This window comes from Pteronotus mesoamericanus, unplaced genomic scaffold (assembly GCF_021234165.1).
Source record: "Pteronotus mesoamericanus isolate MK-2021 breed Mesoamerican mustached bat unplaced genomic scaffold, CSHL_Meso_final scaffold_408, whole genome shotgun sequence".
NCBI lineage: Eukaryota > Metazoa > Chordata > Mammalia > Chiroptera > Mormoopidae > Pteronotus > Pteronotus mesoamericanus.
In genome coordinates, this window is record NW_026555315.1 from 4,562,537 (window position 1) to 4,587,771 (window position 25,235).

At 55.4% G+C, this 25,235-nt stretch overlaps 2 protein-coding genes and 3 non-coding genes across 7 annotated transcripts; 2 read left to right on the plus strand and 3 right to left on the minus strand.

Annotated features, from left to right (window-relative positions):
- The first annotated feature begins 585 nt into the window (after positions 1-585).
- Positions 586-658, plus strand: TRNAR-UCG (transfer RNA arginine (anticodon UCG)). The gene has a single exon. It is a non-coding gene; the product is annotated as a tRNA-Arg (tRNA).
- A 323-nt stretch (positions 659-981) lies between these two features.
- On the plus strand, positions 982-1,054 carry TRNAR-CCU (transfer RNA arginine (anticodon CCU)). The gene has a single exon. It is a non-coding gene; the product is annotated as a tRNA-Arg (tRNA).
- Positions 1,055-1,387: 333 nt separating this feature from the next.
- On the minus strand, positions 1,388-1,460 carry TRNAR-CCU (transfer RNA arginine (anticodon CCU)). The gene has a single exon. It is a non-coding gene; the product is annotated as a tRNA-Arg (tRNA).
- Positions 1,461-4,711: 3,251 nt separating this feature from the next.
- MRPL58 (mitochondrial ribosomal protein L58) lies at positions 4,712-11,313 on the minus strand. 3 transcript variants are annotated; one of them, XM_054593246.1, is made up of 6 exons: positions 11,194-11,313; positions 8,525-8,561; positions 6,477-6,536; positions 5,819-5,901; positions 5,313-5,482; positions 4,712-5,048 (listed from the first exon to the last, which is right to left on the minus strand). In XM_054593246.1, exons 1-6 carry the CDS (start codon positions 11,290-11,292, stop codon positions 4,964-4,966), a joined length of 534 nt encoding a protein of 177 aa, XP_054449221.1. In that variant the 5' UTR covers positions 11,293-11,313; the 3' UTR covers positions 4,712-4,963. The 3 variants fall into 3 exon arrangements, with proteins under 3 accessions (XP_054449221.1, XP_054449223.1, XP_054449220.1); XM_054593248.1 differs by having other exon boundaries at positions 4,712-5,043; positions 11,107-11,313; XM_054593245.1 differs by having other exon boundaries at positions 11,107-11,313.
- Positions 11,314-14,993: 3,680 nt separating this feature from the next.
- Positions 14,994-25,235, minus strand: CDR2L (cerebellar degeneration related protein 2 like). Its single transcript, XM_054593310.1, has 5 exons — positions 25,062-25,235; positions 19,862-19,974; positions 19,469-19,617; positions 18,727-18,891; positions 14,994-17,409 (listed from the first exon to the last, which is right to left on the minus strand). Exons 1-5 carry the CDS (start codon positions 25,138-25,140, stop codon positions 16,518-16,520), a joined length of 1,398 nt encoding a protein of 465 aa, XP_054449285.1. The 5' UTR covers positions 25,141-25,235; the 3' UTR covers positions 14,994-16,517.

Sequence of the window (25,235 nt, forward strand, 5' to 3'; positions counted from 1 at the left end):
AGGAAAACACCTCATAATTTTTGTTTTCACCTTACATTAGTAATAGAGAAGGGTTGGTCATTAAATTACCTCAACGAGGACTCGAACCTTAGAACCCTTCGCCGTTATATTTTCCAAGCTCATAGACTAGCGCGTTAACCACTAGGCTGCCAAAACGTTACGTAGGTTGCGTGCAATCTTTTGCCTTTTCAGCTGTGATGCCGCGGAGCTGCGTGATGACATCATGCCGGAACCCTCTGGTAGGAAAACAAAGGCTGTAGTTCAGCTGTGGTGCAAATGTGCTGTCCTCTCTTATGGGAGGAGGACGGTACACGGGTGCAGGAAACGCGACCTTTCGACTTCCTGAACAGAAGCCAGCTGCTCTACTCGCTATGCCACGCAGACTCCACGGAGACAACAGCTCTACCGCGCTGTTTCCTTAGGGATCAGTGGACGCAACAGCACAGATGTCGACCGCAGAGCCTGCATCCTGGCTCCGCCTTCGCTACGTCGGTATCGCATTCTAAGGCCGGGCACCTGAAGTCGGCGCTACCACCTAGGAGGAGGTTGTACCTGGACCGCGCATTGGGTACCGCGTTGTACTAGGACCGCGTGGCCTAACGGATAAGGCGTCTGACTTCGGATCAGAAGATTGAGGGTTCGAGTCCCTTCGTGGTCGGTTCCATTTTGGGCGAGCGGCGCGTGTCCTAGTTTCTCTCCCTGAAAGCACCTGTCTTCTGAGGACCTGGCTTATCTTCTTGAACTCGCGTGCCACCGGTCTTAGGTCTGAGCCGGCACTTCCCAATCGTCTCGCCTTGATTTTTAGCTTTTCGCTTGGCAAGGCGATGTAATCGGTTATCTAATTGGCTTCCCGCGACCTGTACTACGTCCTGGTCTAGGAGTAGGCAGTTCGGGCGCGAGCAATGGAGGGAAAGGCTTGTGAGATTTGTGCACGTGCTTTTGAGCATTACCATGGACCACGTGAACACGGCGTTTTGTCGCGCCCCAGTGGCCTAATGGATAAGGCACTGGCCTCCTAAGCCAGGGATTGTGGGTTCGAGTCCCACCTGGGGTGATATGTGTGGTTTTGCTCTCCGGGTAATTCTGGCTCTGCGAGTTCATGTACCCTCTCAGGCTTCGCCCGGGTCACCAGGGGCTCCCTTGCACGTAATTTGGGCCCTGGGCACCCGTTTTACAGTCTCCTCTCGTTTGCCGTCTTGCCGTCTATTCTCGGCCTGTGATCTGTAGAAAACCTGAGCGGGGCGGGTGTCTCCGCTAGGTGCCTTTTTTTTTTTTTTCTGGGAACCTTTCGGTTTTTCACCTCGCGCACTTGAGGTTTAGGGACGTTTTTAATAAGATCCACCCACGACGGGGTGAAATTTTCTCAGTGACAAAAGAGACAAACCCTTACCCCAGGTGGGACTCGAACCCACAATCCCTGGCTTAGGAGGCCAGTGCCTTATCCATTAGGCCACTGGGGCTTGCAGCTCACACCCCTCGTATCTCTCTCTCTAGTAGATGGTCAGACTTCGGGTCTTGCAAGGCAGGAGTCAGCGGGTCACACGTTTACGGAGGAATGCCTAGCCAGGGATGGGCATGGAGAGGCCCCGGAAGTCCACAGTCGACCACGAGGATGCGGGAAGGCGCTACCCTGGGAGCCCAGCTGACCGACCTGCAGCCTCCACACCTCGAAGCACAGTGGGGCTGGGGCTGCCCAAACACCTGGGTCACGGCGGGTGAAGACTGCGGTTCGAGCCATCGTGTCTACTTCTACTGAACCGACAGAAAATCCAGGTGTTTTAAGGAAAAGTGGTGTGAGGAGTGAAGGAGAACAGGTTGCATGAACACCGAAACATAAACAAGGACAATGGACAACCAGGAGGAACAAATCCTTCCATGTATGTATACGTGTATATACATATGTATATGTTATATGCAAATGTGTGATATGCAGAAGAAAAATGTATCAGCCAAATAGATACTTCACCCTAATATTTTGTTCCTTTAAAACTGTTGGACAAAAAATAATACAAATAAAGAATAAACACATTTTTAAACGTTACGAACGTTGAAAAGCCACTCTTAGAACCCATGCACATCTGAAAGAAGTCACAGCAGAAGCTTCAGGCGAGGGCGACGTGCATTTCCAGGCCCGTGTTGAGACCTTGACCCCCAAGCCTCCCTATTTCAGGGCACAGGGCGCTCGCGCATACTCTTCCGTTACTCTCTCCAGCGTGTAGAGTCTGCAGAAACCGAGCTCCTCCTTTCACATCAGCAAGACGAGTTTAACCGACCTGGCTCCAGTCTCCTGCCCTCATTTTAAGTTAATCAGTTTGTCTGCTGAGGTGTAACAATCATGTGGCAAAGTGCACGCATCGCAGGCCACAGCCTGATGAGATGCAGAACATTCCCAGCGTCCCAGGGGATCTCCCCCTCCCCCGAGTACTTTCCTGACTTGCATCACCATTAAGCAGCTTTGCCTCGTTTTGAACTCCATGTAAATGGAAGGATACTCTTTGGTATCTTGGCCTCTTTTGCTCAACATCGTGTCCATGAGGTTCATCCATGTTCATTCTTTCGCCCTCAGCTTTTTAAAAGAAGAAGTCCTACCCCGGTGTTCTCCTCTCATCCCCCAGCCTGTTCTGTTTCTTTGTACCTCTCCTTCCCCTCCTGTCTTGAACGCTTTTCCAGGTCCTTTCACATGCCGCCAATGTCTTCTGAGGGCCTCAGGGATCCAGCACTTTGCTCAGGGGCAACCCACAGGGATGCCTTCTCCGGTTTCCCTTTGACACCATCGGGGCCAGTATCCCTGCGCTCTGCCTTGCCTCCTCCTCAACAGCTCCTGCCATTCCCAAGGCTCCCCTTGTCCTGCATTTCCCAGAGGCAACCTCGCTCCCAGGCCCGTGACGTCGGCTTCTCCCAGACAAAACCACCCTCATCATCCCCCCCGCCCTCCCGAGCCCGCTCCCTTTGTGATTCTGTTTCAGTGCACAGCATCGCCCACGTCACACACCTGCTCCCATTCCATGTGGGCCAGTTTTCTGTCCCCACAGTCCTTTTACATGTTTTCCCTCCATCCCTGTTGTCACCGCTCTAGTTCCAGGATGGGCCCCTGACTGCTCAGGGGGGGTCAGTCTACCAACCTGTGCTCACTTCCCTGTGGCCGTTCCTCCTCCATTCACGGCCAGATTAGCCTTCCCCCGGTAGCCTCTGTCAGGGTAGGGCCTAAGTGTCTTAGCTGTCACATTTAAGGACATTCTAGACCTGGCTCCCTCTCAATGTGGCAGATGTGCCTTCCACAGCTCCTCATCCCCTGGGTCCCCGCCAAACTGGGCTATTAACCACCATTCCCCCTGAGTTAATGGCACAAACTCAGAGCCATTAACCACTTATTTATTCACTTAAGTCTCAGAACAGCCCGAGGAGGTAGGCACTGATAACATCATCCCTGGTTTCCAGACGGGAAACAAAGGTTCAGGGAGGCTAAGTAGTGTGCCCAAGGCTCCACAGCTGGGGGTGGAGGAGGGCAGGGGCCGGACTACCCCGGTCTGGCCTCAGAGCCCGTTCTCAGTGCTACAGTTCACTGTCCCAGCTTCCTGGCCACTCTGGAGCCTCCGGGCGACAAGCTCTTACCTTGCTTGCAGGCCCACCTCCAACCCATCTTCCCTGAGCTTCCAGCTGGAACTTACTGTTTCTCTGCCTCCCACAATCTATTTGGACCTTTCTTATGTTATTTACTACGTTTTAGGTCATGTTACCATACAGGAATCCGTTTTTCTTTTCAACTGACCGAATGTCAGTTCTCTGGAAGAATGGACGTGGTTCACTGCTGATTCGCCGGGGAACTCACCCAGGGCCTCATGGACTAATGAATGTCGTACTTCCTTGGTCCCCAGTACGCTCTCAGTCTCTTGAGGACTGGGACCATGCCTTCCACATCTTTTGTATGTTCTAAGTCATTTATTGAAGCTTTTTCCCTTTGTTTACACTCACATGAATGAGGTTCCTGCTCACATATAGTGTACACATTACTACATCCACGATGTTGCATTTAGAGGATCACAATGCATTTTGTCAAATGAGTGAACTAGATAAAAATAATAGAGAATATTCTATGAAATTCAAGCATGTCAGAGCAACCTGCTACCGTTGTGCTGGTTTGGCTGCTTCCCCACCCATAGGGTTGCAAAACCCTTTTTCTAGTTCCAATCCACTCTTTTCCGGCTCCCACAACCCTAGAGCCTGCGACAGTGCCTAACACATGGCATTCCTTCCCACTCAGGTGGTTCCCCGTTACCTACATTTCTTAAAACCTAACCTGCTGAACTTGAATTCAAGAATCTCCACACTGAGCTTCCATCTCCCTCTCCAGACGTCGCTCCTGGGCCCCCCTGCACAAATCCACCGTTCAAGGGTCTTCCTCATTGTCTCCTCCGCCCAGCCTTTTCTTTGGTTCTCTTCATCCATACTGTTCTTCCAACTGGCATGGCCCCCGCCTTTGTCCTGATTAAAATGCTGCACCTTTTTCGAGGCCCAGCTCTGCTGCCCACTCGCCTGTCTCAGCTTCTAACGACTGTGTGTCCCTTGAGGGCCCACACCTCGCTCATCCCTGTTTCCCGCAGGCCATGACAAGCAGTCAGCGCCGATCAGGAATTGTTAGGCAGGCAGATTTCAACCGAGGGAAAGGTAGGAATCCTGTTCTGAAGCATTCTGAAGAACAGACGCCTTCTGTATTTAGAATTTTATTGACGCTCATACATACGGTGGCTAATTAAGGTTCGACAACATGTCATTGCCCGTAGGGACCTCGGCAGCCAGTGCCTGCCGCCCTCATTCCGAATGAACATCCCCAGACAGCTCCAGTCTCAGAGACGAGCAGTGTCAGCAACCGCGAGCAGCACGTCAGTCTCCCAACGGCACCAAAGCTCTCGGCCGGCGGCCTGGGTGCCCTGCAGAGGGTGTCTGCCAGCTCTGGAGGGCGACTTCAGTCCATATCTACCCTCCTGCTTGTCTTTACAGCAGAACTGATTCTCTTTTTTCTCAGCCTTTCCCGATTCATCCTTTCTATCCTGCAAAGAAAAACAGCACAGTTAGGCCCAGGGGCCCAGTCAGCGCTTTTCAAAGCAGCGAGAGGAGCTGACAGCTCGGCGGGAAGCAGAGCCGCCAAGTCAGCCTGCGGCAGCTCCCGAGCCACCACTCCGGGCCCGGCTTCTCCCCCGCAGGAGCTTTTCTGCCCGTTTGCTGGGAGGGCGTGGACTTGACCCTGCCCCCTTTCCTCCTTGTGCTGCTCCCTCACGACTCAGCTGGAAGAAATTTGGGGTGTTTTCTGGTACCTGATTCTCCATAGTGCAGCATCTTCTTTGGAGGGCTCCTTGGCTGGCTGGCTGGCTTCAGCGATCATGTCTCGAATTTTCTGTAGGCAATCTGCCAGATTTCGGAGCTGATAGCGGCTGCATTCAGAGGTGAGGATCAGCTCTCCTGACTTGTTGATCTTATTTTTATGCTGCAGGCAACAAAAGGAAAACCAGGGTTCTACTGAGTAAAGGTTTAAAAGCTAATGAGGGATGCCCTGACCAGTGTAGATCAGTTGGCTGGGCATCATCCCACAAAGCAAAGATCACACGTGCGATTCCCGGTCCGGGCACGTGCCTGGGCTGCAGGTTCTGACCCAGGTCCAGGCGCGCGCCTAGGGTGCCAAGGAGAGGCAACCTAGCCAGGTTTCTCCCCCTCTCTTTTTCCCTCACTTCCCCTGTGTCTAAAATTAAATAAAATCTTTTAAAAAATAAAAACAATGAAGGCGATGGAGGGATTCAAGAGAAAAAAAAGGGGCGGCGGTTACCGTGACAGCTATTTTCTGCCGCACAGGCTCTGCAATCCAGTCTGCGGTGGCCAAGTGGAACCTGACTTCAGCCTTGGAATTCACTGGGAAGAAAGGGAGAAGGGGGCACGGGGCACTGAGACTCTAGGGAGGCTCGGCGCCTGGGTGGCTGGTGAGCATCCTGAAAGGAGGGGAGGCGAGGAACCCAACCAGGGACGTTTCCATCCTCTGTCAACGTGGGGACACAAAGCTGGTCGTGGAATGAGCCCGCAAGATGGTGAGACACTTTGGGACAAAAATAAACTTCCAGGATCTAGATGCCCGGTGCCCTTCTTACAGTGAGTGCCTTGGGTGCTGAGAAGGGCGGGGCGGGGGTGCTCCACAAGAACGCGGGTGGCCTGTTCTCAGAGCAGCTGCCAGCTCGCGCCGGGTTGCCCTTTGTGGAGACTCACAGCCAACCCGAGTCCCGGCAACCCACAGCTCGGGCTGAGAATTGGGCCACATTTAAAAGAATAAAGAGGATTATTATAAACTGGCAGCATTTAAGCTTCTGCTCAAAAAAAAAACAAAAAAAAAAAAAAACAACCAACCCCCAAAACGGAAACTCTTTATTCCCCATGACTGTAAACACAGAATCAAGTCCCTCTTCCAACCGAAGGAAACGGCAAGGTGCCTGTACCTTTGTTAACGTTCTGGCCTCCAGGACCACTACTCCGACAATAAGATATTGTCAAACGATCTGCAAAATAAAAGGCACACCAAAGAAATGGTTATCCCATGGCAAAATGTAACATATCCCTCTCAATGACGTGTATATTTTACGTACATATATATGTACATATAAACATTAACATTGAGATCAGTAGAGTAAGAAGAGATTATTTATAGATGTCAAAACTAGAGTCAAGACTAAGCGACTTTCCCAAGGTCACAGACAGCAGAGGACATGAAATTATGACCCAGGTCGTCTGCTTCTGGTCCATACATTCCAGCTGTCCCAGCTTTTTGCACTTTGTTTTAAAGCAAAGACTTTCAGAAGGTCAACCTAAGGGACACACTTAGTTTAATGTTTTATTTTAAAACGTGAGGGACATGGTGTCCAGTAGCCTGTAGGCGCCCAGAGGGCAGGTACGTGTTCACGGCGGACTCCCTGTGACTAGCGCTTGGTCAGTGCTGGGTGACTGAGCGTTGGATTTGGAGCTGGGGGGCCTTGCTTCTAACACTGGCACAGCCACCGACTATGTGCTCTTGGCCAAGTGCCACTGCTTCTCTGGGTCTGTTTTGTGTGTCTGTTTGCAATCTGTAAAATGAGGTTTCTTCCTTCTATTTTTTTTAAAGATTTAATTTATCTCTTTTTAGAGAGGAGAAGGGAGGGAGAAAGAAAGGGAGAGAAACAGCAATGTGTGAGAGATTCATCATCCATCAGTTGCCTCTCGTGCGCCCCCCACTGGGGACCTGGCCCACACCCAGGCATGTGCCCTGACTGGGAATGGAACCCGAGACCTTTCATTTCGCAAGCTGGGGCTCAATCCACTGAGCCACGCCAGCCAGGGCTCTTCCTTCTATTTTTGTAATTCATGACAAGCAGCCTTGTACTGTCTGAGGAGAGCAGGGAAGTGGGAAAATTCCGGGTGACTAGAAGCTGGGCGGCAAGAAGCCTGGGTGGCAAACAACTGTGGCGTCCTGGCGGTGGAGAGCAGGCCCCCGCGGCCAGCAGTGACCCATCTCGGGACCGCTTCTGAGGCGCTTCCCTCCTGCGACAGCTTAGGTGACGGGTGCCCGCGGTACTGTACGGGGAGCACTCCAACCACGGCATCAGCAACACAGCCTGTGTCCACGGAGGCCACCGAGGTCTGGCTGGTGCCACCACCAAGCCTGTCCCCGCAGGAATGCCCATGACCCTCCCAGAACACAGGAGCGATGCTGGCAACCGAGGAGCTATAGCGCGGCCACCTCCCACTCGTCTCCCTGTCTCCGGAAGGATGTCCTGAGACAGCTCTGGAGCCTCCTGTTCTGAGACCTGCCTCCAGGCATGTGCACACCTCAGGGCTCAGCTGCAAGCGATCAAGTCGGTCACAGGGCGTCCTCTCCCTTGTGTAGCTGTCACCTGGCCTCTTTGTTTCAGTGTCACCTGAGCAAGGGCCATGGGGAGCTGGCGCCTTTGGTACTTTCTTTCCCAGTCTGGGAGGTCACAAGCTCTCTGAATTGGAAAAGGGCTGGTTGTATCTTTTCAGGCCCTGCCTCACGCATGATGGCTGCACAATTGGTTTACTGGGAGAAGTCCCTATGAGTGTGTCCTTCCCTCTCCGCTCCCCAAGGCAGTCCTCCTACCCAATTTCTTGTGCATCCTTTCGGATCTATGTACCTATAGAGAAATATATGTATATATTTCAGACATACATATATATACACATAAGACACACATGCTAGCTTACTATACATATTCTTCTGTACGTTGTTTTCTCCACCTAAGGATCAATTCAGCTATTGTTAAGATTATCCCACGCCACAAGAACGGAAGAGCTCTCTGTTCAAGCCACACAGCACTCCAGAGCGGCTGTGCCATTGTTTTTGTTTCTGTTTTTTGCTATTCTAAACCAAGAAAGGACTGCACCTTTGCACACCCAAAGACAGTTTCTTTACTTTTATCAGGCTGAAAAGACCTGGAAGGAATGTGTGAGGGGTGGGGGAAATGGCTGATTTTTTAAATAAAACCAAATTACTTACCCAGAGGAATGTCATTGTTGGCTTGCTTTGCGTCATCCTGGAATGTAAGGTACACAGTGTCAAATAAATATTACTTGCTGGGTGACTCCTAACTGGTCCAGGGCAACCAAAGAAATGATGTAAAGCCACGACACAAATGTAATACAGCTATTTCCAGGACCCCAGGGAAATCCTATCAGAGGACAGAAAAAGCTTCCCAAGACTCCAGACGGAGCATCTCAGAAACACTCCTCCAGGAAAATGGAGCTGACGTCTCCAGCCCTCCCTGCCCCCGCCCGAACTTGCGTGGGACCATCAGAGGCCTGGCTGCTGGGAAGAGGGAGGGTGGGCGCCACAGCACACATACATCGGGGGACTCCAACAGGAACACCCTCTGCTGGCCTGGAGTGATAAACCTGGTGGGCCATCGCGTTCTCTCTGCTCCCCTAGGAGGTTGCCTGCCTTGAACGGTGACTAGCACTTCTGCCTTTAGAGTCTGTGTCACACTGAGCCACTCCCTCCAGGATTTCTTGCCTCCACGCCTCTCCCGGCCGTTCCTCTGGCAGTGGCCTTCAGCCTTTGAGCCTCATACCCACGGGCCCCGGGCAAACATTGCCCCTCTGAGGCGGTTCTGGCCAACCGATCTCAAAAAGTAGCCTCGCCTGTCCTGTTCTCCACCCCCCGCCCCTTTTCATCTTGGAATTATTTCAGGGGTTGGGGGATCCTCATCTTACTCTGCCTCTCCGCCGCACTGAAGGCCATGGACCAGGCCCTCCACACAGCACCTTCTTCTGAGCGACCTTGTTTTTTCTCTTCCCTCCCTAGGACTTTATCGCTCTCCTTTGCTTGCTATTTGCAACCTTTAAACACTGATGTGCCCCTGAAATCCTTTCTCTTCTCACTCTTACTCTTTCCCTAGAACATTTCCTCCGTGTCGATAAAAATATCCTCTGTGTTGGTGACTCCCAACTTTCCTGGTGCAAACTCACACCTTTTTCCTTCAACTGCCGACCCACAGCCAACAGCCCTTCGAGGCCTCCTCTCAGATGCCTCAACCGTCCAAGCGCAGAGAGAACTTCTCCTACTCCCACTGAGTAGCTCGCAGGCACTCTCGACGGCAGCGCACTGCTCTGGTCATTTCTTTTCAACAGCTTGTATGTCTTCTCCACTTGTTTACTGCCTGCTCCTTCCACTTGAACAGAAGCTGTCTCTGCAAAGCTTGGAACAGTGTCTGACACAGCAGGCATACAGTCATTTCTTTTTTGCGAAATGAAAGAACCTTCTAACCTCAATTTATGACAACTTAATCCTTCCATTGCTCAAGGCGCCAGACTTCAACTCCTCTCTTGTTCTCACTTCTCATAGAAAATCCCTTAGCAAATTCTAGAGGCCTTCCCTTCAGAATGCATCTAGAGCCCGAACAATTCTCATGATTCCTACTGCTTCCACCCTGCTTCTCATCTCTCGCCTGGATTGTCGCAATCTCCTAACTGGCCTTTCTGCCCTTGTCATTCCACAGTCTCCTCTTTATAAGGCTCTGTAAGAGTGAGCCCTGTTAAGCCCAGTTGGATAATTCCATTCCTCTGCCTCATCCTCTAGCAGGTCCCCATATGGGCCTGCCTGCAGTTCCTTGAACAAGCAGAGCATGCTACTGCATTCAGGTGGCTGCATCTGCTGTCCCCTACAGGATGTCCACCTCCCTTCTATTCTCATGGCTCCCTGCCTTGCTCCTTCTAGGTCCTTACTCAAACATCACCTTCTCAGAGGCCTTCCCAGACCATCCTACTTAAAACCGTAACGCCACCCCCTACCGCAGCACACTTCTTCCTTCCGGGCTTTATCTTCTCCAAAGTAAGTCACCATCTCACATGTTCTGTACTACTTATTTTACTTATTGCTGTCTCCCTCCTTTAGAATTCAAGCTCCACAAAGAGTAGAATTTTTGTGTTCTGTTCACTACTCTATCCCCATGCCTAGTGTGCTACACAAAGCATGCTCTCAACAGAACTTTGTTGACTGAGTGAATGAATCGACGAACGTTCTCTTCCAGTCCTGTTCGTGGAAACTCAACAGAATTGACTAGGTGCTATCTCTCCTGCTCCCCGGCCAGGGCTAGAGCCAGAGCCAGAGCTGTAGCCTGCACACAACGGGCTGTGATCAAATGCGACCTGAGGAAACGAATGGGAGACCAGCTTCTTCACGTGCGCTGGGGTTACTAGAGGCTAAGACAGTGTAACATTCCAAGATTCTAGAAGGGAGCAAACAACTTGGCAGCCTCCTGCATTTATTGCCCACTCTGCAGGGCCAGAATGCCCTCATTTTCCCCGGGGCAAGGATCTGGGTCTGAAAGGTGGGGAACTAATGTGGAAAAGCTGGTGGTCTCGTAAGAAGGTCCTGCGTGTTCTCCCAGCACCCCCACACTCCGAGCCTCCCGGGGCGCCTACCGCCCAGGGGCCCCCGTTCTCGGTTGCTCAGGCAACCAGCTCTCTTCCAAGGTGGCCCCCCTTCGATGAACGGCGCGCATGGCCAATAGGGCCCCGGCTTCCTGACGTCACCCTCCAGAGGCGAGGAAACGCCCCTTCCGTCTGGCCCTCCCGGCTCACCGGGACCTTCCAGGCGGTGTCCACGCCCCGCGATTCCGGGTAGAGCTTGTCCAGACTGTAGATGCTTTGGAATTCGGTGCCGTCTACCTGCTTGTGCAGCTCCCGGCGGGGGCAGAGCGCGGGTGGTGGTAGCAGCCAGGCCCGGGCTCGGCTCAGGCCCCAGCGGAGGCCCCGGGCGGCCGCCATGTTCGAGTCTCGGAGCTGCTTCCGGTGGGCTCTTCCTTCCGGGATCCGCTACGTCGTGTTTCGCTCTGGACTTTGGTTCCGCGCGACTTTTAGCGCCGAGGGAAGCGGCGAGCTGAGCTCTCGGCGCAGCTCTAGCGCGGCTGGTCTTGGAACGTCCCCATCGGCTGTCTCCGGGAGGCCTGCTTGGCGCTCTGAGGTCGGCCGCAGCGGTGGGGAAGACGTTAGCCAGCCAGTGAGCGCCCAAGGGAGGCTCCTGGTGAAAGAACCCCCAGATCCGTGTCCCCCAAAACACCCTCTCACCTCTCCTCCCGGACCGCTCTCCCCCCATATCTCACACCGTTCCTTAGGAGGCCAGCCCTATCTGGCCTAGTTCATCTTCATCCCCCTTACCCTGCTGTCTTTTTTTTTTTTTTTTAATCTTTTTCTTTCTTTCACATCACTCAGTGTTACTTGTTTATTGCTTGTCTCCCAGCCAGACTGCAAGAAGCTTCAGGAAGGCACTGGGTCACTGCTGGATCCCAAGCAGCCAGAACCTAGCACATCATAGGTGCTCATAAAACATTGTTAGGACCAGTTCTTTGGGAATGTGTTTTTAAAAGTTGAGATCCGCTAGAGCTGAGTTTTAGTAAATGCAGTTTCATTTCACAAGGCAGCGTATAAGCAAGACCGCACTGAGCACGTGTGTGAAAAGTCTACAGGGCAATTAACCAGATGGGAGGAGACGCAGGAAGGTGGAGAAAGAAGTGCAGGGCAGCATCATCTTGATACCCAAGGAGGCGGATTTGATCCTCCGGTCAGGAAACATACAAGAATCAACAAGCGAAGGCATAAATAAGTGAAGCAACAAATCGAAGTTTCTCTCTAAAATAAACATATAAGTGGACCCCACCCACCCCCCTTTGTGGGAGAACCAGCAGTCCGGTGGAGCCCGGTGGGTTTCTCCTAGCCAGGAGGTAAAGGAAGGCTGAGGAAGTAGGTGGAGCTGCAGACAGCCAGACAGGCTAAGCAGAGCCCTTTTGCAGGGATGTTAAGACATGAACTAGAAAACTGAAAAGTTGTAACTCCAAGGAAGGTTCAAAGTAGAGTAAGCAGTGTTTAGAAACAGCTAAATATTGACTGAGTTACTTTGTTGAGAGGCAGTGTGGTAAATGAAAACAGCTTGATGAATGTTAGAGATTAGTAATATTAGTGGTTGTTTCTTAATGAAGAGTTCTATTTTTAGGAAAAGCATAATTACCTAGAAAAATATGTCCCTGGGGATGTTGGCTGTTTGAAACAGGAGATTGTTATCAAACCAGGGCTTTCCGGTCTTGGCCTCATTGATCCAGGCAGTGTTTAGGAGGGAATACGCTGCCCTCCAGACCCTGGCTTTGTAAACCCCAAAGGGCAGCGTGGCTCTGGGTTGGGTGGGAGTCTCCTGGGTCCCTCCTGTCTGACTTAGTCCCAAGGCCTCAGAGGGAACAGAGGTATCTACATGGTGACTGGAATAAGCTGCTCAGGGGAGCAAAGCCAGGGCTCGTCCAGGTCCATGCTCTGGGATTATGAATAACAAAGTCACCACCATTCAATCATTACTTTGAGCTGAGCTCCAGCCCTGTGCCTGACTCAGAATGATAGCAAAAGGAAGCTGCAGGTTTCCTTGGCCCCAAATAAACACAGCCTGCTCGGGCCATCTGGCGCCCTGGATTCTGGGAGGGGGGGCGGAGGCACGTACAGGAGAGAATGAGACAAGTTACCCTGGGGGAGGGGGCAGAGAGAGCAGCCGCCAGGCTCCTTTCACCTGCTGCTGCGGTGAACCATCCAGAATAGAGGCCCTTCTGGGAAAAACGGGACTGAGAGGTGCCACCTGTTCCCTTAAAATGGTAGGCACAAAGGCTGACGCCAGCCTACTTCCCCCTCCTTGGTCCCCCATAGGTGGAGACAGTACTTCAGAAAAGGGACATTCACAGAGGTGAGCAGGGGGAAGAGGCGAGAAAGAATCATCCAGGCTTTCCTGGCAGCTGGGGAGCTTGCAGGCACCGGCCCTTCTCGGTGGCCGGAGTTGGAGTGCCACAGCCGTGTTGGGGGTCCACAGGATTTTCCTTTCTTTTCTGGAGTGCCCTGGGACAGAATGGCTCTTAAGCCTCAACATTATATGGAAATAGGGATTGCGCAGTAGTGCACAGTGGGAGTGGGTGAGGCCTGGGTTCAAACATTTCTATGTGCTCTTGAATTACTAACTTAACCTCTAAGCCTCAGGATCCCCCTCAGTAAAAGAGATTTTATAGCTGCCTGTCAGCAGGCAGCAAAACTTGGCTGTTACTAAGGGTGCTAAGTGTGTACAGGTTTTTTGAAGGAACTTCCTTTTACTTTCAGAGACCTGATAGCTTTTATCTTCTTTTTTCTGCAGCACTGGCTGGGAAATCCAGGTGGACTAGCTCAGTTCCAGACCTTCCTTCCTTCTCCCGAGGGGCTGGGCAGGCAGGGGAGCGTGCCCCCTGGCCTGGGTGGGCAAAGCTGCCCCCTGCTTCCCAGAAGCTGCTTCCCTCTCTGCCTAGTTACCTGAAAACACGGCCAGGCTTCCAGCTGTTTGCAGGGAGGGCACAGGCGGGGGTCTGCTTCCTGGGTAGTGGGGGGAAGGGGGCACAACTCCTCTTACCCAGTGTTTGGTCTCTGGGACGGCTGGCGGGCTGGGAGAGGAAGGAAGCAGGGGAGAGACCCTGGGGCGGCGGGGGAGGGGAGCCCAGGAAGGACAAAATGGTGACAGGAAGGAAGAGGAGGCCGGGGGAAAATATATCCAGTGGGGAATTCGAAAGGCGAGAGAAGGTACAAGTCACAGCTTCCTCTGCGCCTCGGATACGGCTGCCCCGGCTGCCCCGGCTGCCCCGGCTGCCCCACTGTGCTCCCCATCCCGCTGCAGACGGGTCACAGCAGGACGGGAAAATCCGACAGCCGTTTGCGTGCTGGTCAGTTCATTTAGAAAGCAGACACCACCAATGTGGGGCCTGGTTCTGGGCTCCCCACACCACAGCGCACCGTCCTCACCTGCAGGGGCCAAGGGAGGTTGCTCCCGGCTCCTTCAGGAAGAGCGGGGAGGGCTGTTGGGGCGAGGTCCCTGAGCCCGCCTCCAGGGGACGATTTTGGAAGCTTTTCCTTGTGGGGGTGAGGTCCACAGGGTCCGCCGAATTTTCTGCATGGAAGCGAGAGAGTGGAGAAGGCAACGAGAAACTGAGCCCCAAAGATTCAGACGCATTTTCTTTGGCTTCTGAAGTTGAATGTGTTGGCAGGTATGGGTTGGGAGGAGGGAACCGCAAAATTCCCTCCAGCAAGGGGGGTCCACATAGCATGGGGTGCCCTGCAAGGCAACATGGCCCTCATGGGTGGCGCTCAGTAAACAACTTCTGAGACCTGCTCTTCAGAGCTCAGTGGCTGCCACCCGTGCCGGGAGTGGGGCTCAGAAAGTCCTCTCCCTTCAGAGCTGTTTGATGGAAGGCAGGTGTGTGAGACGCACAGAGATAGGACCATGGCTCCAGGGCCATTTCTGCTTTTAGAATACTGGTGCTTTTTTTTTTTTTTTATTAAAGAAGAGAATAAAGCATTTGTAAATATATTTCTCTCATGTATACCTCAAAGGTGATGCTGGTCGGCTGCTACAGAACTGGGAATCGAACAGGCAGGAGCCCCTCCCCCACCCCGATGCACCCCACCCCCTCCACCCTAGATGACAGAGACACATGGAGGGCTGGGAGCCGCCTGGCTCCAAAGGACAAAGGGTTCCAAGATGTGTGGCCGAAGGACCAGCCGACAGCTCTCATCACAGTGCCGCCCGGAGAGCAGGTTGGCACCTCTGGGGAGGTCCGGCGAGCGTATTAAGAAAACCCCTTTACCCCTTAGAAGTGAGTAAGGCATGAAGGTGCCCACTGGGCTCCCCGCACAGAGGCCAGGGCCACCGCCTTCCCCGGGCTGGATGGCCCCCCTGACTGCTTGGGCTTCAGGGGGAGTGGGCGGCAGAAACTGGGAGCCCTGAATTGCTCAGGGCAAGCTGGGGACCTGGGCATCTCCTAGTTGAAGCTGGACTTTCTGAAGCCTTCACAATAGGCTGAGCCCCAGCAGGGTCCTCAAGAGACCCCCGCAAAGGCAGGAGGTTAAGAGCAGGCATTTTATGAGAGGAAGGAGACACACTCTCCCTCCCAGTCCCGTTTTAAATACTGTTCAGTGTGGGGTGGGAGTCTTGGGCCATCCCCAGGGAAGGGGGGCAGGGCGGAAGCTGCGGCCACTGGCTTGCAGCACATTCTGGGGGCAGCAGGTGTGACCTGTGGTGAGGTCAGCGTGTGGGGAGCACAGGAGTGAGGGAGACATGGTAAGGTCCCTGAGGCGGGAGCAGGCGGAGGCCGGACTTGATGCGTTGCAGGCAGCGTGCAGAGGAGGGGGCTCCCCGCGGCCCAGGCCCCTGGAAGGCTTAGTGCCCAGAGGGTGTTTCCAGGGTAGAACCCAAGGAGGAGGGCTCTGAGGGCAGTGGCGCGCCGCTCGCTCACATATGGCAGCGAGGGGCGCTCTGTCCCGCCCCTCGCGTGGCTCCAGATGTGCCAGGCTGAGGGTCTCCAAAAGAAAGGCCACCCTCACCTGGGCCAGGGTGGGGGACACTCGAGGCCAGGCAGAGGTGTTCTGCTTTGCATGACAGAGGCCATCTCTGACCTGATGAGGACCCTGGGGGTGGGACAGCTGGTGCCAAAGGAATGACAGCGGTTAGAGCCGGGGAGAAGCAGCGGGTGGTCCAGGAGGCCCCAGGAACCTGCCACGGCGGGCTCTGGGGTCCCCCTTCAAGTGTTTCCAGTTGTGGCAAGGAGTTAGGGGGACCTTACATTGCAAATCTCTCAAAAAGAAGAAACCAAACTTTGGGGGGTGGGGGGGAAGCAAACTAGGTCCAGCATGGCTCTCAGAAGCCTGGCGACAAATCTGGGGTCAGAAAGCCAGGGGAGGGAAGCAGGGGTGTTTGGCTTTGTAACTCTTAGCTGTGCCTTGGGCTGACACAGGATCATGGAGGGTCCTGAGGGGCCAGGCGTGTCGACATGTTGACCACCTCCCACTTCAGCAGCGAACAAGCTGGGTCCTCCGCCGGCTCCCTGGGCTGGACAGCGGCCTCCACTGGGATATATTGCCGCAAAGAGGCTCCCTCATTCACCAGAGGCAGTACGGCCCAGGCATGAGGCACCCATGGCCTGACCCTGGTTGGGGGGGCCTGCAGGTCACTTGCTGCTATGGGTCTTGACCTTGGTGGCGTTGATGTCGGCCTTGGTCTTCTGGATCCTGGAGAAGATCTCCTGGAAGAGCGCCTTGTACTCAGGCTGGCTCTGCTCCAGCCGCTTGTCCACGGCCTCCAAGTGCTGGCTCAGGCTCTTCTCCATGGCCTTGGCCTCCCCCTGGCCCTCCTCGCCGCCCCGGAGGTCCCTCCAGGAGCTGTCCCGGGAGATGGGCCGCGAGGTCTGCACGCCAGCATGCCGCACCCCAGCCCGGTGCTGTCGGCACTTGCTCAGCAGCTCCTCGTACTTCTCTAGCAGCGCGTGGTACTGCTCATCCACCTCACGCAGGATGGACATGCCCCGCCTGCGCACGCTGTTGGCGTGCAGCGTGAGGTTGCCTGCGTGCCGGCTGGCTGGGTCTTTGGCCACGATGGCATTGAGCGCCGTGTCGCTGCAGCTCTTGCGCACGGAGTGGCCCGGGGAGGTGGCCGGGGAGGAGACACCATCCTGGACACCGAACTCATCTCCGAGGCCTGGCTGGGGGTCATCGGCCTCAGGGGCCTGGGTGAGGGGTGCCAATAGGGCCTCGGCTAGGTGATCCTCCTGGCCCAGCAGGTAGGTCTTCGCCTGCTTCATCTGCTGCAGCTCCAGCAGCTCGGCCTCCAGCTCCTGCACGCGAAGGCGGCAGCCCTCCATCTCGCACAGCTGCTGCTCCAGCTCCGCGTACTCCTGGAGCACGGCCGCAAACTCGCGTTCCGCCCGCTCCTTGCGCTGCCGCTCCTGGCTCACCTGGGACCGCAGGACTCCCACCAGGCTCTGCAGGCGCTCATTCTCCTGCTCCAGGGGCCTGGGGCCCAGCTCCAGCGAGGAACTGTGCAGGCGGAAGGCATCCTCACACCTGGGAGGAGGGAGGGGCAGGTGGGCAGAGGCTTTGGTCATGGGCAAGGCCTGGGTGCCTGGCACCCGACACTTAACATCATTCTAGGCCACTGAGCTGCGTATTGTTTGTCCCTCTAGAGCCACTCCAGGCCCTTCTCCCTCTGCCCTCTGACCCCAACGGCCTACTTCAGCCAGGCTACCCGAGCTCCGTCGGGGGGGGGGGGGGGGGCGCTCCGCCAGGGGATCGGAGAGTGGGAGCAGACGCAGGCAGTGGGGATGTCTTCCCCCAGGCTCCTTCCTGATCAGTGCAACATCCTCCATGCCGTCTAGGCTCTGCACCCTGCCGTCTGCAGCCTAGGGATGCAACGGCTTCTCACCATAGCAAGCCTGGGGCGCCCATTTTCCTACACCTGTCCACACCTCTTTATTAATCGCCCCTCAGTTACTCTTGACAGCACCCTTACTGAAACACCAGGATTGGCTAAAGAAGATGTGGTACACATGCACAGTGGAAAACTACGCAGCCTCGTACTTCTACTCGTAGAAGATGAAATATTGCCATTTGCGACAACATGGATGGACCTTGAGAATAACATGGTAAGGAAATAAGTCAGTCAGAGAAAGCTAAGAACTATATGATTTCACTCATATGAGGACATAAAACTGAAGCTCATAGACACCAACAACTGTGATGGTTACCAGAAGGAAGGGGGTAACAGAAGACAATTTGACTTTGGGGGGTGGCAGACAGTGCAACAACATACAGATCACGTATCATAGAAAAGCACACTTGAAACCTACGTGATCTTATTAGCCAGCATCACCCCAATCATTTAATTAAAAAAATAAAAATTCAACACTTATGCAAAAAACAACAACAACAACAACAAACCCACAAAATAGACCATATGTATTCCTACATTAAGAAGTCATCCCATTGAGGTTTCATGGGAACTGAGAGGTGCAGTAGTTAACCCCTCCTGGGTCAGAGTTCTGGCTTACTAACCCGGCGGCCTGGGAAAGGCACATAACCTGTGGGGTTCAATTTCCTCATCTGAGCAGTGAGGATGATAAAACACTCCTCGCGGCACTGCCATGACTATTACAACACTTAGCAGAGTCGCGGGCACACGGCCAGTGCTCAGCGGACACCAGCTGCCGACTGCTGTTAGCAACAGGACCGGTCTCGCCGACGGCCTGGGCAATGCACCAGCTCTTGTTCCCACCTGCTGCCCGGTGCCCACCCTCCCCCCGCTCCCCTGGATGGCAGTCCTGGGCACGTGCGGATGCCGTCCAGGGTCCAGGAATTCTACCCACGAGCGGCGCCCTCACCTACCGGGGGCTGGTGCACAGCTCCTTGAAGCAGGGGAAGGTGTGGATGGTGCGCCGGCGCTCCCGCTTCTCCCGGCACAATCTCAGCTGCTCCAGGCCCCGAAGCTGCTCCACCTGGGCCTGCAGCTCCTCCACCTGGGCCTGCAGACGCTCAATGGTCTCCGTCAGCCTGGGGGGTTGGGTGGGGGACACGCATGGGGGGCACTTTCAGGGGACACGGCCAGCCCTCCTCACTGCAGCCCTGGGGGGACATGCGTCTGGGGACAGATGGGCAACCTTGAGCCATGCTGCCTGGTACTGAGGTCAGATGGGGCACTGCAAGCACCCACCCTTCTCCCATGCCTCCCAGGCCGCGCCCACCATCTCTCCTCTGCACCACCTCCATTCCTTGTACATCTTCTTTTATCACTTATCACCCTGCATTGCAATGAGATATTCACATGCCTGCCTTCCCTCCTGGGCTGCGAGCTCCCAGAGTGGGACAGTGTCTTTGTATCCCCATCCCTTGTACCCTAGGTGCCTGAACAGAGCCTGCTGCATAGTTGCTGCTTATAGGAGTATAGCCTGAATGTTAAACCACCCCAAATCTACAGGGACAATCTCACTACTATCCCAGGTTCCCAGCTTGAGCTTCTGGGAGAAGGAGCAGGAGTCACGCCCACCGGTCCACACACCCACGTGCACACCCCGTCCCGGGCCTCTCCTTGCCCGCCCCTCCTCCCCACAGCCCTCCACCCGGCCCTCACCCATGGATCTTCTGCTGGGCAGCCTTACTCTCCAGCACCAGCTTCTGGTTGGCCAGCTCCAGGTCTCGGGCTGTCAGGTCCAGCTGCTCGTACACTTTGGCATGCTGCTCGTTCACATGCCGCAGCGTGTCCAGCTGCTTGGTCAGGTACTGGGGGTGGGGAGGGGACAGAGGGTGAGGAACCTTTCGGAAGAGGGTTAGGGAAATGTCTCTGCCGGGGCCTCTGCCCACCTCTAGGAACAGGTTTGCTTTGGGGCATTCCTGTGCCCAGAATGCGGGGTAAAGACTGTGGGGCCAGAGGACCGCCCGGGAGAGTCGTGCAAGCTGTGTCTTTTTGTAAGTTGCACATAGGTGACTTAGGTGGGGGAGTGTGTGCGGGGCCCAAGGCCCTCACCTCGATCTCCTGCACCTGCTCCTCGTTGGTGGCATACATGTGCTGCAGAGATTCCTCCAGCTCCTTGTTCCTCTCCAGCAGCGTCTTCCCCAGCTCCGCGGCCAAGTGCAAGTCTGGGAGGAGGGGCGGAGGGTGGGGGAAGCAATGAGCAGTGTGAGAAGGAAGCCAGAGGACCCCCATTCATGTTCCGAGCATTCATTCTGAGCTGGGCCCGGGGACCCCAAGACGACCAGGACACAGGGGCTGCCCTTTACACTGGCTGTGGTTTCTGCCTGGAATGCGCTCTCCCCGGACACTTGAGGGCTCTTCCGTCTCTGCCTTCAGGTCTGGACTTAAACATCACTTTCTCCAGGAGGCCCCAGCCGTTGATTTAAAATTGTACCCTCCCCCCGCCAGCATTCCCTCCCCACTTAAGTTTTTCTTAGCAGAAATCACCATCTAACCTACCAAACAATTTGCTTATTTATCTTTTCATCTCTCCTGATTAATTAATTGCAAGCTCACAGGGCAGGATTTTGCCTGTTTCTTTCACTGATATTCCCAGGACCTAAAACAGTACCTGGCACAGAGCAGGTATGTAAGTCTGTTTTGACAGAATGATAAGACATAGGCGCAAAGTGCCTTGGACGACAAGTGAGGGAGATCCTTTTTCCCGGGCACAGCAAGAGGCTCAGACGATGGGCGGCGTTTGAGTTGGGTCCGGAGGGGTGACTAGGAGCTCACTGAGAAGTGGAAGGGGCACAGGGCTTGCTGGGTATTAGAACTGGAGGAGGCTTCAAAGCTCTTTGGCTCGACCACCTTATTCTATGGATGACAGGCTGGAGAGGGAAGAATGACTTGCTCAAGGTCACCAGCTGGGTTATAGCCATATTGGAAGAATTCAGGTCCCTTGCACCAGGCTCAAGGAGCACTTGGCCTTAGTGACACGTGCCCCTCTCTGAAACCTCCTTTCCCTGGAAACAAGCCCAGAGTCTGCCTCCACACAGGGAGCTGAGGTTTTAAAACAGCCTGAGTGCAGCCTCCAGGCAGGACCTAAGTCGGGGGTGGGGAGGACCCTGTGCCCAGGTGTCACCCAGAGGAGTTCCCTGGTTGAGGAGTGCAAACCTGCAGTAACAATAACTTTGCCTGAACAAACACAGCTGCTGTCCTGAACACCTGCCTTAGCCATTATACAAAATACTAGCTCATACAAATGTCAGGTCAGCCTTGAGCAATTAACCTTCTGATGATGCTGCCCAGAAAAACTAGTTACCTGCCACCCACCTAGAGGGGGAATGACGACACTTGCAGTATAAATTTATTAACTGTAAGTTTGGCAAGTCTACAAAGTGCGAAGTTTGACGTTAGGGCCATGGATCTGCAGCCCCATGCTATGCTGAGTGCTTGGAAATTTAGGGGCCCAGCAAAACCACTCCTAGGATCACACTCATCATTTTCTCCCTCGGGGACTGTCAGGTAGCCTGTGAAGACGCCATTGCTACTGATGGCACATGCCTTGGTGTCAGGGGACAGGTTCTGGGGGTGGCCTGTGTGGATCCCTTGCAGCTTAACCTACAGTCCAAAGCCACGACTCAGGTGGAGCGAAAAATGGTCGTGAACACTGCACTTTCTGCTCGTCCTCCTCCCAGGCGAGCATCTGAGCTATGTGCATTCCTGCGGCGGGGGCCGGGGCAGCTAAAGTCACACTCAAAACCAGGGACATGGCCCTCAGAAGGCAGTGACTGTGACCTGGGTCCCCTAGTGATTCAAGAATGGGGAATAAGGGAACACAAAAGAAGCTCTTTGGGGTGGGTAGAGTCTCAGGGACTTTCTCTGGGAAACCGGATCACAATGCAAGCTAAGCTGGTCAAAGCCGCCGCGAGGGATCACGAGAGAATTACAGAAGCTGCGCAGCTAGGGACTGAGCACAGCCAAGTGCCAGGGAAGGGACGCCAGCAAACTGAGGGCTCCAGGGAGAGTGCAGCTCCCCATGGAGCAGAGCAGGGGGAGGCCTGGGAGTGGGCGATGGGGTGGGCTGGGTGCCAGCGAGATAAACAGCCTGTCACAACCAGATCCCCGGACCAAGCCAGGGAAAGCACTGGGCTTAAGTCCACCGCACCTCCCCTTCCTGGACCGGAGTTTCCTGGGTCTCCTGCCACAGGCTTCAGCAGTCTCTCCGCCTCGGTCAGCTGAGATGCTGCCCAGGAGCAATGCCCCGGAAGCCTGAGAGGGCATGGCCGGGAGACAGGCAGATGTCTTTGAAAAGAAACGCTGAAATCCCGCTGCCCCTCACTGGTTGGGGTCTGGGTGGGGCCCTATAGACCCCGGAGCAGAGAGGTAGGAAAGGGACAGAGAACAGGCACAGGGAAGGAGAGACAAAGATAAAGGGGCTGGGGGGAGGGAGGAGGCCATCTACCACCTGGCAGGGCTGCGGGTGTCTGGCACATAGCCCGCAGGGTATGGACGTCCGGAACTCTGGGTCCACAGAACTGGGATCCAGTCACCTCCTCCCCTTGCCACGCCAGACCTCTCTTCAGAGGCTGAGACTCAAGGTCAGGTGCCCGGGACTTCAAATCCATGACTCAGCAACCATCTCCCAGGCTGGAGAGTGGTACCCACAGGGCCTGCCAAGCCAGGTCCGAGATGGGGAGGCAGGCGGGAAGAGAAAGAGTGCCAGCGCTTAATAATTAATGGCATTTTCTATTTTTAGAGGTGCTGTGGCAGTGGGCAGAGGGAACACAGTGAGAACCGAGAACCTTGCTATTGGGACAGAACAGCATCAAAGTCAAATAGGACCTCGACGGCCAAGCTTTGGAAGTGAAGTCAGGGCCTATCTTAGCGTGGCTGAGGGGACCAGGCTGGCTGGACAAACTGCTTCCGGGGCCACTGAGGCACTGGGGAGCAGCTGGGCAGAGAACTGGGGGACTGAGTATAGGGAAGGAGAACGCAACAGGCGCCTGATCCCCAACGTGGCCGACCTTTGGTGAACACTCACGCCACCATCGGCCCTCCGTGCGGGCCCCACGGGGATGGTGCCGCAGCACCTGTGCCTGGGATTTCCTCTGATCCCAGCTCACACTCTACCTAAGTCCTTCTTTCCAGCCACGTGTGGTCTTCCCACGTCGCTCCATGCCTTGCACAAGCGTCCCTTCCCCCGCGAATGCTTGCCTGCCATCCTCAGCCCAGGGAGCACCTTTCCACTGCGCAGCTCCAAGGGGCCTCTGTGGGAACCCTCCTGGCTGGGCCCGCTGCAGCGCCCCTGTGGCTCTGCCACAGTTGCTAGTTTGATCTCCTTTCTGCTCCCTCCGCTGGAATGTGGCGTCTCCCCGGGCTCAGCACACAGCCATGGCAGCAGACATCTGGTTTTGGTGCAAAGCTCCAGTGTCTTCTGAGACTGTCTCATTTCTGGTGGCTACGAGGGGAGCCTGAGGGGCAGCTGACCGCTCTGGGGCAGCAAGGCCAGAGCAGGGAGCCGGCTGGGCCCACCCCTCACCCTGGCCCAGAGCGGGCACCCAGCCCAGCCGGGAATCTGGACACCTCTCCCTCTCTGGGAGCAGCACATCTCCCACTGCTACTCTCTGGTCTCCTTCCTCCCACATCTGGGCCGGGCACAGTGCCAGAGACGCCCAGAGACTTCGTTAAGGGTGCAGAATGAAATGAGACAGCAAGAATATCAGCATCTGTCTCCCAGAGGTCGTTTCCGAGGCACCCGGCTTCCAGGCTTTCCTTCCGGGCCCACCTCTTCCATGGAGCCCTCTCACTGCATCCTGCCAACTATACTCAATGACAGGCCCACCTCCACCTGCCCAGGTCCACTCAGGGGCCCAGGGCTGGCGCTACTCCCAGTGCCCAGCATAGTGTCTGACACTTAAGTGGAGCCTGATAGGTGTTTGTGGGAGGCAACATTTGGGGGTGGGGGTAGTGCCCAGGTTTAGGGAGGGGCTGTCACAGCCAGAATTGGGCCTCTCGCTCCAGGCAGCAGAGCTGAGGGTAGACTCCGGGCATAGAGTATGGCAGGGGATGGCCCAGCACCCGGATAGTTCCCACGCTAGTTCCCCCAGAGGCTCGGATTTCCCCACATTCCTGAGCACAAGGACCAATCCTCACCTGCCAGCAAATCTGGCCAAAGGGGGATGTGGGTCAGAGCCAGGAAGCAAAGGCTCCAGAATCTAGGTAGGTGCCTCCCATGAGGGCAAAGCCAGGCTTCGGGGCCGTGGGTGGAGCCCCAGAGCAGGAGTCTCTGCACACACTGGACCAGACTCGTGTCCGCACATGCTGGCTTGCGGGGGACTGTGGCCACTCCTCCTGGACACCCTTCCGGCCCTGACCATTCCAGAAGGAGGCGTTCTTGGGAAGGAGAGGGTGGATTTGACTCCACTCTGGTAGGCCTTGGCCCTGACCCTCTTAGGCCTCCTCCTCTTTCCTGTCCCCAACAGCCCGCCCCCTACTCGGAGTGATGTCACTTCGGCCACCTCATCACCAGCTTCTAACCCACTTCGACTCACTCTCTCTGCCCTCAGATGGAGGGGTAGGTGGCTCCCTCTTTATTCAGGTTCTAAGCTGGGCGCTTGCTCAGAATTCCCACACCTGACCCCCTCCACACCACCAGCAGTTTGTGAGGGCACCGGAGGGGAAGGACCAGGGGACCATTCCCTCAGGAAGCCAGATTGATGACTCCAAATCTCCATTTCTCCCTTGGCAGGGTCCCTGCAGCCCCACTCCCTCCCTGGGTGGAGGGGAAGGGAGCTGGGGAAACTTTCTGGGAGTCTTAGAGCTCAGGAATTCTGGCAGCGAAGGAAGGGTGTCGCTGGATTTGGGATAAGTCCCCCCCTTCCCCCACACACTCCACCCCTCCCAGGAAAACAACCTCCCTGCCTCCAAAGACTTCCAGTCAGGACTCTGGTGCCCCGACAACATCAGGGGCCCTGGGCAACTCCCGCCTCTAAGTTGGGGTGGGCGAGCTGGATGAAGTACGCCCTTGTCCATCGGGAAAGAGGAAGAGCGGTCTCCCGACTTTTGCAGGTCTCCGCGGGCCCGGGCCCGGTCTTCCCCGGCAGCACGCCCCTTCTCTCCACCTTCCCGTTCCCCCCACGCATCGTCCCAGGGAATCCGGGTCGCGGGGTCCAGCCCAGCCCTCCCGGGGGTGACACCGCCCAACAATGGAATAGCGGACGGGGTCGCGGGGCGCACCTCGCTCTCCTGCCCCCTCCTCCGTGCTCACCCTGCTCCAGGTCCTGCTGGTCGTACCAGGGCTCCTCTTCCTCTGCGGAGAAGTCCTCCATCCCCGAGGCCCTCCGCATGGCCCCGCGGGCGGGCGCTGCAGCGGCGAGGTTCAGGGCCGGGGTGCGGGGCCCGGGACAATGCGGCGGAGGCGGGCCGGGTCTCCCGCGTCGCG